Source organism: Maniola jurtina, chromosome 14, assembly GCF_905333055.1.
Source record: "Maniola jurtina chromosome 14, ilManJurt1.1, whole genome shotgun sequence".
Taxonomy (NCBI): Eukaryota; Metazoa; Arthropoda; class Insecta; order Lepidoptera; family Nymphalidae; genus Maniola; species Maniola jurtina.
In genome coordinates, this window is record NC_060042.1 from 2,977,049 (window position 1) to 2,990,242 (window position 13,194).

The window sequence follows — 13,194 nt, forward strand, 5'->3', positions numbered from 1 at the left end:
CCGTGCTATCCCGGTGGGGGAAAGCGCGGGTTTGCGGGACGTCCCCCCTCCTCGACTCCCCTCATACACCGATTGCCATGTCGACCTGTCGCTAACTATACCAAAGTGTTGTGTTGTACTTTTCAATGTTTTCAGTGATCAAATTACCCATAGAGTTCGTTGGATACGACTTTATAAAGATATTTTTTTAGATCTGTTAGAACTCTTATCTCAATAACTATTCTAATCTGTATTTTCACCTAATTTATAAATAAATAAACTACTTATAGCTACCATTAAAAGTATTTAATAACAAGTTACACAATTAAATTGTGATTTAAGTATGTATACCTTAAACAGTTTTGGTTTAAACAAAGTACATAACTCTAAACATTTTGTACTTTATCATATTATAACTAATAATATCTACTAATATTAAAAAGAACGAAATTTTATTAATACTCCCTAAAAATTAAATAAAAGTAGACAAGTCAAAAATATTTTCTAAAAACTTTATAACACGTAAAGTTCTAATAATTTAATTTTTTAATAATAATAAATTTTACAAAAAATTCATCACAGATACTAAATTTTAAAAACAATAAAATAATTCTCTATATACCTACAAAATTTTATTAACATTATCACATTTTAAATTTATGCTTCCGTCGACAATAGCGATATATTTACAAAGGCGAATCCATTTTTACATAAGTAGGTACCTACCTAATTCAAAATTTTTGAAGCTTTCCTATCTTCTAGATTAGTATCAGAATTCAACAAGACAGTGAAATATAATAACTGGAAAACATGATTCTAACTTTTGTTTTAAACTAATCTAAAATAAAAACTAAATACCTACTAGCATTTTCAAAAAATTCTCAGATACAAAATGTAGTTTTTTAACAATATGTGCGTCTTATTTGTCTGCTGCGCCTATTTCTCTTTATCTGTGTATGTGACATTTTAATGAAGAATAAAAACTATCGAGCAACTTAAAATTATTACGCATCCCATTTCTGTAATTTTCATATGAAAAATATTTGGCATGTCATGGAAAATTTAGGTAGAGCCCATAATTTTATATTGCAGTGACTTTATGACATTTAGTGTCACCAAAAACCACGTTCGGCCAGGTTTGGCCAAAGTTTTTGGCCGAAGCCGAATCTTTGCGAAGGCCGAAATTGAACGACCTGATACGAATGTGCGAGAGTGCAATAAAACCGAATTATCTCCACGTGAGTTCAACAAAGGTTATTGTTTACAATAAAAAAAAACATTATTTTATTATTTTTAGCCATCTAGAAGTTTTTAGTAGTATTAAACCCTTAATTTTGGCTTCGGCCAGAAATTGACCTTCGGTCGGACACTAATGCACGTCATCGATTTAACTACAAATAAAATTAGGGACAATAACTGTATTCAACACCACGGAAACATTTTTCCTTAATTTAGAGGTAGACCTACTGTCAAAAAGCGTCTTTAGCGGCTGCGATGAGTGTCAGCAAGTCGTTCTTTTCATCGGGTCAAGATGGTTCCAGAGCTGGGGCAGGGACAGTTTGCTAAAAACAGAAAAAATAATTATTAGGCTTAATGGCCAACTGTTTTTTAAGTTACCTGTTTAAATGTACCTGCGCAGAAATCTTATTTTTGAATGACGCGAAAATATCTCAGCCAATCAAAGCGCGCGTCCGTCTGCTATATTGGTTGTTGCCTACGAACACACAGTTTTGTACACTCGAATTATGAGATAGCGAGTCTCTGTTGATCTTGTGTTTTTAAAAACTTAACGTCAAGCAAAAAGATAGATAGATAGATAGATAGAACACTTTGTTGCACACAAAAACACATGTAAAGGATCACAACACAGAAAGAAGAAAACAGAAAAAACAATTGTGTGCAAAGGCGGCCTTATTGCAAAAAGGTACCATTCGTATTTAGATTTCAGACTGGACGATTTGTTTTGCGATCAACTGTATAGCTTTGCTTTGGTAAGAGGAAGTCAGTCTCTTTTATCTTCTAAAGCATCTAAAAAAATTACAACCCCAACCGGAAATCATCGTCATCGTCTGACGATTGGAATCAGTTTAATATTTTAAAATACCTGTGAAAGAGGTGGGGTGTTGGACTGCTGGGACATTTCTGCTTTGACTCTCCGCGCGATGTGTGACCGCGTATGCTTCCGCAAATGATCCTTGCGATAGAAGCCTGCAACAGAAAGATCAACTCTGAACTGATTGAACTTGAGATGACAGTCTCGATCGTTTTCTAAGTACCTACTCTGGATGTGCGGAATAGATACCTATATAATTGAAACAAACTAAAGTAAAGGAAACAATCTAAAAACCATGAATTTGTCGTTACATCACAAAAAAAATTAAAATGTGTTCATGAACAAATAGTTTTCAATTTTCAAAGCAAGATAACTATTCCAAGTGGGGTATCATATAAAAGAACTTTACCTGTACATTCTAAAACAGATTTTAATTTATTTTTATACATAACAGTTTTTGATTTATCCTGCAGAATGTCGGAAATTAGTACGGGTACTATAGTAATAGTACGGGACCCTCAATGCGCCAGTCTGACTCGCACTTGGCCAGTTTTTTCGGAGGCTCCAACTTCAAATTGGCTTTATTTACTGTTTCGTTGGCATTTCTCTTCTAACCCTATTGTAATAGGTATGGGTACCCGAAACCCGGAGCTGATTAGACTACCCATCCCACTCCACCACCATTCGCCACTGGTGCTGGTGGTTCTTTCTTCGAACTCACCTTTCCCACACTCGTTGCATATGTGCCGCTTCTCGCCCGAGTGTATGATGAAGTGCAGAGTGAGCTGCTCCTTGCGCTTGAAGGCCTTGAGGCAGACGGAGCAAACGTGCGGCCGCTCAGGGTTGTGCGACTGCTTGTGGCGCGTCAGGTGGTCTTTGCGCTTCAGCGCCGCGTTACAGATGTCGCAAATAAACCTGAAGATAAAGAGATCTTAACAGATTGCCCTGTACTACTCGGTCAAACTTCACCTCGCGTCGATAACGTAATACTGACACATAGGTAGGTACGGTATGCGAACGGTACGCGGGAGGTGAGCGGGCAAGTAGGAGAGGCGCATTCCAGCGAGGTGCAAACTTAGCGCGACCGAGTAGAACTACAACTAAAAATCTACGTTCAAACCTCAGAACCGAAAAGATGGGAAGTAAGTGCTGTCATATACTGTACCTACTAGCAAACTTTTGCATACTTCAGTAGCAGCGGTAGATATTTAGCTATCCTTCATGTACCTTCATATTTGCAAAGTAGCCTACTTGCCTGTATGACTACAACTTTCATCAGGATGGAGAAAAATGGTAAGCGAACAATTTGGAACTTTACATCGGAGTTAGGTATGTCGAAAGTTGATTATTATTAATTGGAGTCGGTATCATAATAACGAGGGGTTGTAATTAGGGGGATTTGGAACTAACATAGATAAACCCTGTGGATGCCTGTAAAGAGCTGAATACGTTCCTTTTCTCGAATGAAAAGGTATACTATCTTGTTAACCCCTAACCCAAAAAGAGGGGTGTTATAAGTTTGGCGTGTTTATCTGTGTATCTTCTGTGGCATCATAGCTCCTAAACTAATGAACCGATTTTAATTTATTTATTTTTTGTTTGAAAGGTGGCTTGATCAAGAGTGTTCTTAGCCATAATCCAAGAAAATCGGTTCAGCCGTTTGAAAGTTATCAGCTCTTTTCTAGTTACTGTTACCTTCACTTGTCGGGGGTGTTATAAATTTTTAATTTACACTTGTTATAGGTTGCGGTGCACAAATAAAGCGTAAGTAGGTATAAGAATAACTTACCTCCGCTCCATAGTGTGTCCTACAAGATGTTGGTCGAGCAGTCCACGCTCTGGATACGCCATGTGACATTCTGGACAACAGTAGAGTGTGCTCCCATCTGCAATTTGCAAACATCAAATGTACCTAGGAAGACATAAATGCCGCCATTCTCGAAAACATTATATTATACGTTGACTGGAGAACAACCTTAAATGGCAATTAGGTAATAACTTCCCCAATAACAAGTTACAAGATAAAGTTGCAATACTAAAACCCAACTACTTCCCTTAATAAACACTGAAATATAGTAAAAAAATATGTTTTTGTCTCTTTGTTCAAATTTAATATTGTACCTATTATATTTGTATTTATGAACTCAGAACTTTCTTCTCTCTTATTTGAGATCCCACTCGATTCAATAGCAAAACTTTTTTGGATGTAACATCCGCCAGGTCGATTTTTCGTATAAAATGTAGCCTGTCACCCGGACCATAACAACGAATCAATTGACACCTCAATCACCAAAATCGGCTCAGAATTTCAGGCGCTACGGTGGAACACACATTAAATACAAACCTACATACATACATACATAGACTGCTAAAGTCATAACCCTTCCTTTTGACATTGCCATAGTCGGGTAAAAATAATACAGATAGATAGCTTCGATAGCTCAACAGTTGAGGAGCGGACTGAATTCCGAAAGGTCGGCGGTTCAAACCCCACCCGTTGCACTATTGTCGTACCCACTCCTGGCACAAGCTTTACGCTTGATTGGAGGGGAAAGGGGAGTATTAGTCAAGATTAGCATGGCTAATATTGTTAATTAAAAAAAAACAAAGATAGATGCTTAAGTCTTACCTAAAGCAGTGGTCAGTCTAATTTCCCCTGGCTTCGGCCTCGGTTTCTTCTCTTTGAGCACTTTCTTCTTCTTTTTCTTCTTGGGGACGACGATGGTGTTGGCATTGACATTGGTGTTGATGGTGTTGTTTGGTGCCGGGTTCACTATGGTCGCCGTCTGTACCACCACGCTGTTCACTACGTTTGTTGGAACCTAGAAGAGCAACACCAAGTAAGGAAAAAAACTCCAACTAGATTACAACAGGGGGTTATTCGAGGAGCAGACCAACTACTTAATTCCTGAAATTCCGGCAACGCATCGGCGGTTCCTCTGGTGCTGCAAATGTTCATGGGCGGCGGTAATTTTTTTTAACATCCGGACGCTCGCTATTTTTTCAAACCGGCCAAGTGCGAGTCAGACTCGCGCATCGAGGGTTCCGTACTCGGGTATTTTTGGCGACATTTTTCACGATAAATCAAATCTATCATGCATAAAAATAAATAAAATTCAGTTTTAAAATGTATAGGTAAAGACCTTTCATATGATACTCCACTTGGTATGGTTATCTTACTTTGAAAATTGAAAATACTAAATTATTTGTTCATGAACACATTTTAATTTTTTTTTTGTGATATAGGTAACCACAAATTCACGGTTTTCGGATTTTCCTTTACTTGTGCTATAAGACCTACCTACCTGCCAAATTTCATGATTCTAGGTCAACAGGAAGTACCCTATAAGTTTACTTGACAGACACGACAGACAGACAGACAACGAAGTGATCTATAAGGGTTCCGTTTTTCCTTTTGAGGTACGGAACCCTAAAACTCTTAAGGTAAACCGTAAGTGGTTCATGCTTAGGGACTTAACCATAAACGTATTATTACTATTTTTATGGATTTACCGAAGTCAAAGTAGACATGGGTGGCAAGGAGTTGGTCGCCACGGTAACTATGGTGGGCTCGTCTCGTTTGCCGTCCGCAGATGAGGTGGAATACTTCAGCAGATGGTGGAGAGGTAGGGGTAGCGCTGAGAGGTAGTCGGCCACTCCGCCGCCCAGGGTCTGCCAGGTTGAAGTGTCTGTGACATCGCCGATACCTTGGGAAAAAGAACATTTTAAATTCTGAATCCTTTCATCAAAAATCTGAAAGGCAATGGCTTCGTAAGTTGATATAAACAGTTCCTGGCTAGAGCACGTCAGTCATATTACACTTAAGTACAGTGACTTTGATCAGACTTGGAGTTCAAATGAGACAGAGTTATTGGTCAAAGTCAAAGTCAAAATCATTTATTCAAAGTAGGTACAATTGTACTCCTTTTGATGGTCGAAATTGTTAAATTTATACGATATAGTGGTGATAATTAATTACGTAACTTAAAACTAAAGCTACGAGGGTTCCAAACGCGCCCCAAGTCACACGTCCCATTGGAGTCATGTCTCTCACATAAATCCATCTCGTCTTAAGTCTGACCAAAGTGAAATTATTTAACTAAGTTCGCTCTATGAAATTTCAGCCTAACTCAAATTAGTTTGATTTAACTATGTGAAGTCCTCTTGACCCAGAATTTTTTCATCACAAAACAATCCAAAAATTTTTTGGAAAGATAGGTCTGAAATTGCCTATTGCGTGAAGCCATTCTTTTTTTAACCCCCGACCAAAAAAGAGGGGTGTTATAAGTTTGACGTGTGTATCTGTGTATCTGTCTGTGGCATCGTAGCGCCTAAACGAATGAACCGATTTTAATTTACTTTTTTTTTTGTTTGAAAGGTGGCTTGATCGAGAGTGTTCTTAGCTATAATCCAAAAAAATTGGTTCAGCCATTTAAAAGTTATCCGCTCTTTTCTAGTTTTCTTGTAGAAAAGAAGGTTAACTAACCGTTAGGTTCATAATATTATGTCAATTGACAAATGTCAAGCTGTCGAGATGGACGTTGCCTAGATACATAATTATTTATTTGAAAATGATGTTTTGGAAAACTTAAATACTTTGGATAGCTGGGATAGCTTTAATCCTAGAAAATCAGTTCAGCCGTTTGAAAGTTAGCAGCTCTTTTCTAATTACTGTAACCTTCACTTGTCTGGGGTGTTATAAATTTTAATTTACACTTGTTAGACTTATTTCCCTGCCTAAGAGTAAGAGACACCCCTACATAACATTGAAAGAAATAAATCACGGCACTTCTATTTTCTACAGAGGCTGGCGTTGGTTTTAGTTATAGCTGTTGAACTTACTAATAAACTCCGCTGGTACGCTGGTCCCATCTCTTTGGATCCGGCCTTCTTGCTTGATGGCTCGCGCCAATGCTGCACCGTCTTTGGGTTCGTGTAGCACGACCAGCAACTGCTGAGTGCCTTGTTGCAGTGGCGCTTGAGTTACTGTTCAAAAATTAAGCCAGCATTCAAAATGGGTTCAATTTGTAAGACCGATAAGGCCAAAGAAGATATACTTGATAAGTAGGTACCTACTGCTTTTGACGTGACAACGTCTTATAATTCGATAGAGCCGGCTGCACGCACGAAAAAACATGACTCATGCGGCGTTACCTCACTCTGAGGCGTTCCATGTAAGGCTTGAAGTGCAAGCGAGAGCGCGGAACGAGCGACAAAGAAGCACAATCGGCCTTTGTTGTCACGTTCAACTATCGTCAGTAAACCGACTTTACAGACAACCAATTTTTTTTTTTATAAACATCCATCAAAACCTGATAAATAACACTTGCGGTTAATGTAGATGGCCTCTTTTAAAAATAAGTAGAGAATCCGCATGGCTAATTTCGCCTTTCCTCTCTAAGTAATTGTGTCAGGGGAGAGGAAGGTTCGTGGAGTTTTAAGTTAAACCGTCTATTTTTTGAGCGGTGATAGCCTACTTAAGTGGTCAAGACGTCGCGTCGGCCTTCTATTCAGGAGGTCAGGGATTGGATTCCAACGCATTGGGAACGTACCTCTAACTTTCCGAAGTTAATAATATGTAAGATTTAAGCAATTAAACGATGGGTTGATGATTTTTGCTGCTTCAGTATGCTATGGATAGCTTCAAAAAAACCCGCTCACCCTGGTGCTGCTGCATCATAGACGCCATCAGATCATGGTGCAGCTCCTCCCGGTACTCCCGCTTGTCCCTCTGCTCCCCTTTGAGCACGGTCTCCTGCACGTACCCGACCTGCCCAGTGCCTCCATAGGCGATGTTACCCACGTTAACCGTGGAGGACGTTGCTGTTATGCTTTGGTATTTTACTCCTGCGTTCACTGCAAATGGCATAACAAGTCAATATAAAACGGTGGTAACGGTGGTAATGAACCAGAGTAACCGACATAGCTCTTTTATACCCGGCCGAGTTTGTTGTGGGCTCTTCTCAGACTTGGACGCGTTGGAACCCTCGTAGCTTTAGTTTTAAGTTTACGTAATTAATTATCACAACTATATCATCTTTCAAATTTAACAAATCGAACAAACAAACGGTGTAGGTACAATAATGGTACTTTGAATAAATGATTTTGACTTTTGACATTTTGCTCAGCGGGCTGCGAAGCTGAATTGGCAATGGGTAGGGCACATAGTTCAAAAAACCGAGAGACCTAGCTAGGTCCTTTGATTGTGGAATAAGTTTGCCAATATAAATATAGGTGACTGCAAAGTTCATTAAAATCAAAAATTAGGTTGGTAAGTAGGTACTTACCTACTTTTTTTTAAGAATATTATTAATACTAATCATGCCCAATACTCCCCTTTCCCCTCCAATTAAGCATAAAGCTTGTGCCAGGAGTGGTTACGACAATAGTGCAACGGGTGGGGTTTGAACCGCCGACCTTTCGGAATTCAGTCCGCTCCTCAACCGTTGAGCCATCGCGGCTCTAAAGAGTAGTTAATAGTTATGCTCACCTGTATGAATAGGAGCAATCCCAGCCAGCGTCACCGTTCCCGGCTGAGCATTGCTAACCACCACCACGCTCTCAGCCTGACGGAACTTCACTCCATCCACCGTCACCCCCGCAGCTGGCGCTACCGCAAACTGCACTCCACTACCCGATGCTTGGTACCTGGTTTCCTGAACCACACTGCCGGTACCGCTGCCTTCATACCCAAACTTGGCGGCAAATTGGTGGATGGTGGGGATCGCCGTAGCTGTGGGGATATGCCCCGTGAACGGTGCGAAATTCATTCTGATTTAAATCTGTAAACATTTTAAATATCATCATTGCTGCACTAGCTAGGTAGGTAGGTATTTATAAAATAGAATTCTTCTTTGGTTTCAGCTTAGGGGTTTTCTTTCCGCATGTTTTAGTCCACTTTGCCCAGCCAATCTTATCAAGTAGATACTTGGCTACATAATGAATTTTGGGCCTCCGAAACCAGAAGAAGCTTGGTTGCCAATCGGCTTCTCCGAGAGCTTGAAATTCTTTAATAGCGTATTAGATCCAACGAGACCTAGGACTTTCAAGAGGGCATTTTCTTATTGGTCGCCCGTTATGTACGTTTTCCACAAAGCACGATTTCCTCCTTCATTCTCTATTAAGTATTTATAGGTTTCGCTGCTTTGGAAATATGAGTGACCATGAGCACCCAATTTTAAGTCTGACTTTCAAATCGACACTTGAGACGTTCATGGCATTAACCGATAAAATTTTCTGGTTTCCGTGTTACATGTTCGTACTACGACGGGTTTCTTGCAGCTTTTATCCAATGTCGCGGACACTGAGCCTTCCACGGATGTGACATTACGTTGGCAGTCACCACATATCCACTGAAGCGTTTTCATCCCCATGATTCAGATGTCCACAAGGCCGTCTAAGCTTTACTGCTTTAAAATACTGATAGCTTACGACTTGTTTAGTCCCCCAAGCTTTAGCGGCATTTGTCAACCGCTACTAGGTAACGCGAACAAAAGGGTGCGGCCCCGAAGGGCGCTTGACTCAACCCCCGCCATTCTGCCTAACCCATACCCCAGTCTCGCATTTCTTAACTTATTTTTAACCGGGTTCCCACACCATCGAACACAAATCAGAGTTTTGGACCACGAAACGGACATAAAACTTATGAACATTGAATTAAATAAGAATAGTTACCTTGTTTTTGGTGCGATAGTGGGTTTTCATAACGTTTTATTAGTTGGCCGTGGCAGAAATACGTTTTGGGATGATGCGCGGACATTTTGCGCGGGGGGTTGGTACATGCGCGGTGGTGGTCGGCAGAGAGGTAGGACGGATAGGGCCCGACGTCTCGACCCTGCCTACACGTGTTTCTCGCACCATTTCCACGTCCCCTCCGTGGGTATGGGTATTGGAAACACCATGAATCGTGTTATCCGATGAGGGGATGGGTGAAGTCCGAGTATGTTTTAGCCCGGGACGGGAGTACGTAACTACTCTACTTTTTTTTGTTGTTTCGTTGAGTTTTGTTTTTGGATTATTTACCTACTACCTAGTGGACTATAACAGGCAAACCTGTTAGACTTTAATCTTTAGAAAAAATTTAAATTCACATGTAACATGAGCCGAATATTTTTGAGAAATCTCTAAAACTTATGAGTAAGTCCCTGGTTCCACAGAATCCATGGTCAAATTCTGTTCGCAGTTTTGTATTTCATTCTAAAGGTCGCGTCCCACATCGTTTAGCTAGTGTTTCCGAGTAGATATCCAATATTTAAATATTATATTGACTATAACCAACTTTAAAAATAAAACTTCGTGGAATAATTATAATAGTACCTAGGTAAGTACAACCGATCTGTCTATGAGACCCGATGGTGCCTTTTTTGAATCTCAGATACAGGTTCGCCCTTGACTGCAATCTCACGGTGGTAAGTGATGATGCAGTCTAAGATGGAAGCGGGCTAACCTGGTTGAAGATAGATACCTACCTATACCTACTAGGTACATAGTACAGTACAGACCTACTGTATTATATAGGTACCTATTGTGTTTCAGACAATCCAAACCCCTACTTTGGCATCTCTGGTGGGTAGTTCTTGCAGTGCAAAATATCCACCTTGTTATCAAAAAGTCCTGGGTTCAGTTCCAAGTTGATTCCACTTTTGACTATATTGATACCTAGTTGCATTAGCTTCATACCTACCTACTTAATGATAGGAATAAGACAAGACAAATAAACACAAACATAAAAAATCAGTAATTTTATTTTTTTAATCTCATCAATCATCATTAACAAATAAATTTTCATACAAAAAAATTACAATTTACTTCCTCAACGGAAGCTAATTCACTTATCATTCTATACAATTACAGTTATAATACTTGAAACTACACAATAAAAAAATGTATAAAAATAACAATCTAACTTGGTTAACTTTATCTCTAGTTGTAATTACAAGAGAAATTCGAACATTTTAATTTTACAGTGCATCAAGAGTAAATTTTTGAATAAACTCATTTACTTTTTAAAGCCTACACAAACGTGTACCTTTAGTCTATTTTTTGATCCCGGACACAAACAAAAATGACGTTTCGTGTGTTGTCTGTTTTAAGACTCTTTAGAGGGGTCTCTCCGTCACTCGCTCCATACAAACGTAGTTCCAATTTCATTTGAATATTATGCAACCAAAGTCCATGAAATTTTGCAGACATATTCTAGAAACTAATATCTATGCCTGTGGTTTTCCAGATTTCTGTTAAAATATTCGATTTCAAAGTTATGCGGTCTTAAAAATTCACATACAAATCTTAGAGCGCCTGTAATTTTAAAACTACATATTTTTAGAAAAATCTAAAACACCACAGGCACAGATATTAGTTTCTAGAATATTATGTCTGCAAATTTTCAAGGACTTTGGTTGCTTAATATTCAAATGAAATTGGAACTACGATTGTATGAAGTAAGTGACGGAGAGAGCCCTGTTAACGATAAATATGTGTAGAAATTCTTATCAAATGTGTATGGGACAACAAAATGTGTTGAAAATAATTCCAATTAAAATGAAATAAAATTGGCTTGATTCTGAATTTATGAATTTAAATATTATTGAAAAATTCCGCGCGCCACCACACACGATCCTCCGATCTAATGACGTACGGTCTACCATAAATCATGAAAATCGGCTGAGCCACATTCTAGCACCTGGAGAATTTAGCTAGGTATATTGTTTTTTTTTTCTCTCTCGTCTGGCTTTGCAAAGATTAGCCAATGTCAAGTTTGTAGTTATTTGTAACACAAGTTTATTAAACTATACAAGTATGGACCCCGTCTGTGCCGGCGCTCGCCGACATACGCACGGCGCCCCCTTAGAGCGCTTTCCAGTCAGTTTTAACAAAAAAAAAACACTCCAAAGAGGCAGAGCACGCCCGCCAGCTAACACCACCACAGACGAAGTCCTAGGTATTGTTTTAGATGAACTCTGTGCCCTGCCAATAGGGATGATGACTACTAGTCAAATCAGCGACTTTTTATCAAACGTCAAAAGGTTTGCATAGCTTGTATAAAATACACAGATGTGACGTCATAAACGTTTGACGTAATTTGATGTACTTTTTGAGTTAAATCGATAATTTAAAATGATTAGCAAACTTAAAACTAACAGCGGACGTGGACTTACTAATTTTGGAAGACCCTCTATTTAATAATTCCTAAGAAATAATAATTTATTTTTGCATAGTCATCATCCCAACCCAATTGCCACTTCAGCTTCGTAACCCGTTTAGCTGGTTCCCCCACGGATGTCATTGCTTTGCCCAATAAGCCGAATACACTTTCCTTATACCTACATCTCTTGTATAGTCTGTTCACTAACATAGAGTCGCTACACGGCAGCGCCCTTTTTATTTCGCTTTTATTTTATTATTTTTTAATGTGTTTGTTAAATAAATATTTCATATTCTAAGAATAAAATAGAATACGAATACCTTATTATTGTTATGGTTATTGTAGTAAAATACGAATATAAATAAACAAAAGTTAGGTAGCGACTATGTTAATGAACAGACTTTAGTGTATCAGTGTATGCAATCATTATTATGCGTTTTGTTTATTCAAAAACTCAAACCTAAATGCACTGATAAATAGAAAACTACAGTATCTACTTACAAAACACTACACTGACAAAATGGAAAACATTCCCGCTTATGGACTTAGTAAAACATAGACTAAAGTAAAAACATAGATGGAGTCCTCGAGGACAAACGTGATCCTAAAACTGAAGCAGCGTATACGTGTCACTTATATAGTACTACATGACGATAATGTAAACTGCTTGATTTATTTTTAATTTAGCTTTCCTTCTCGACACTTCGACAACCCAACAAAGCATCGCAAAAACCGCAATGTCACAGTATGGTTGCACCATAAAATTTTGAATGCAATTATTATGGTAACCGCAATATCTTTGTTTGGTTGACAATCTTGTTCTATTAGCTATAATGTAGCAATACACATTGGTATGTAATATTACCCATCCTTCACTCGCGTTCCAATTGCAGTGTGAAACAACTATCCACCTAAATATGTCGATTGGTTCAGGAACTTTCAAGACAAAGAGTGGGGCTTTGGAAAGAGAAGGAACTGTAAACTCGCAATGCAGAGATTAATGCAATGCAACTAGTAA

The 13,194-nt window shown here is 38.8% G+C and overlaps 1 protein-coding gene and 1 long non-coding RNA gene across 2 annotated transcripts; one reads left to right on the forward strand and one right to left on the reverse strand.

Moving 5' to 3' along the window:
- Positions 1–607: 607 nt before the first annotated feature.
- LOC123871892 (chorion transcription factor Cf2-like) lies at positions 608–9,955 on the reverse strand. Its single transcript, XM_045915935.1, has 10 exons — positions 9,707–9,955; positions 8,523–8,814; positions 7,694–7,888; positions 6,875–7,018; positions 5,546–5,739; positions 4,662–4,854; positions 3,822–3,918; positions 2,754–2,947; positions 2,084–2,187; positions 608–1,541 (listed from the first exon to the last, which is right to left on the reverse strand). Exons 2-10 carry the CDS (start codon positions 8,800–8,802, stop codon positions 1,506–1,508), a joined length of 1,437 nt encoding a protein of 478 aa, XP_045771891.1. The 5' UTR covers positions 8,803–8,814; positions 9,707–9,955; the 3' UTR covers positions 608–1,505.
- Positions 7,895–10,561, forward strand: LOC123871919. The gene is made up of 3 exons (XR_006797377.1): positions 7,895–8,107; positions 9,698–9,701; positions 10,550–10,561. It is a non-coding gene; the product is annotated as an uncharacterized LOC123871919 (long non-coding RNA).
- Positions 10,562–13,194: the final 2,633 nt, after the last annotated feature.

What these genes read in the sequence shown, in the direction of transcription:
- LOC123871892 (XM_045915935.1), bottom strand. Translation starts at nt 8,802, where the DNA reads ATGAATTTCGCACCGTTCACGGGGCATATCCCCACAGCTACGGCGATC. An exon ending in CCATGTCTACTTTGACTTCG is followed by an intron (nt 4,855 to 5,545) that starts GTAAATCCATAA and finishes TTGCTCTTCTAG; the next exon opens with GTTCCAACAAACGTAGTGAA. An exon ending in TAGACTGACCACTGCTTTAG is followed by an intron (nt 3,919 to 4,661) that starts GTAAGACTTAAG and finishes TGCAAATTGCAG; the next exon opens with ATGGGAGCACACTCTACTGT.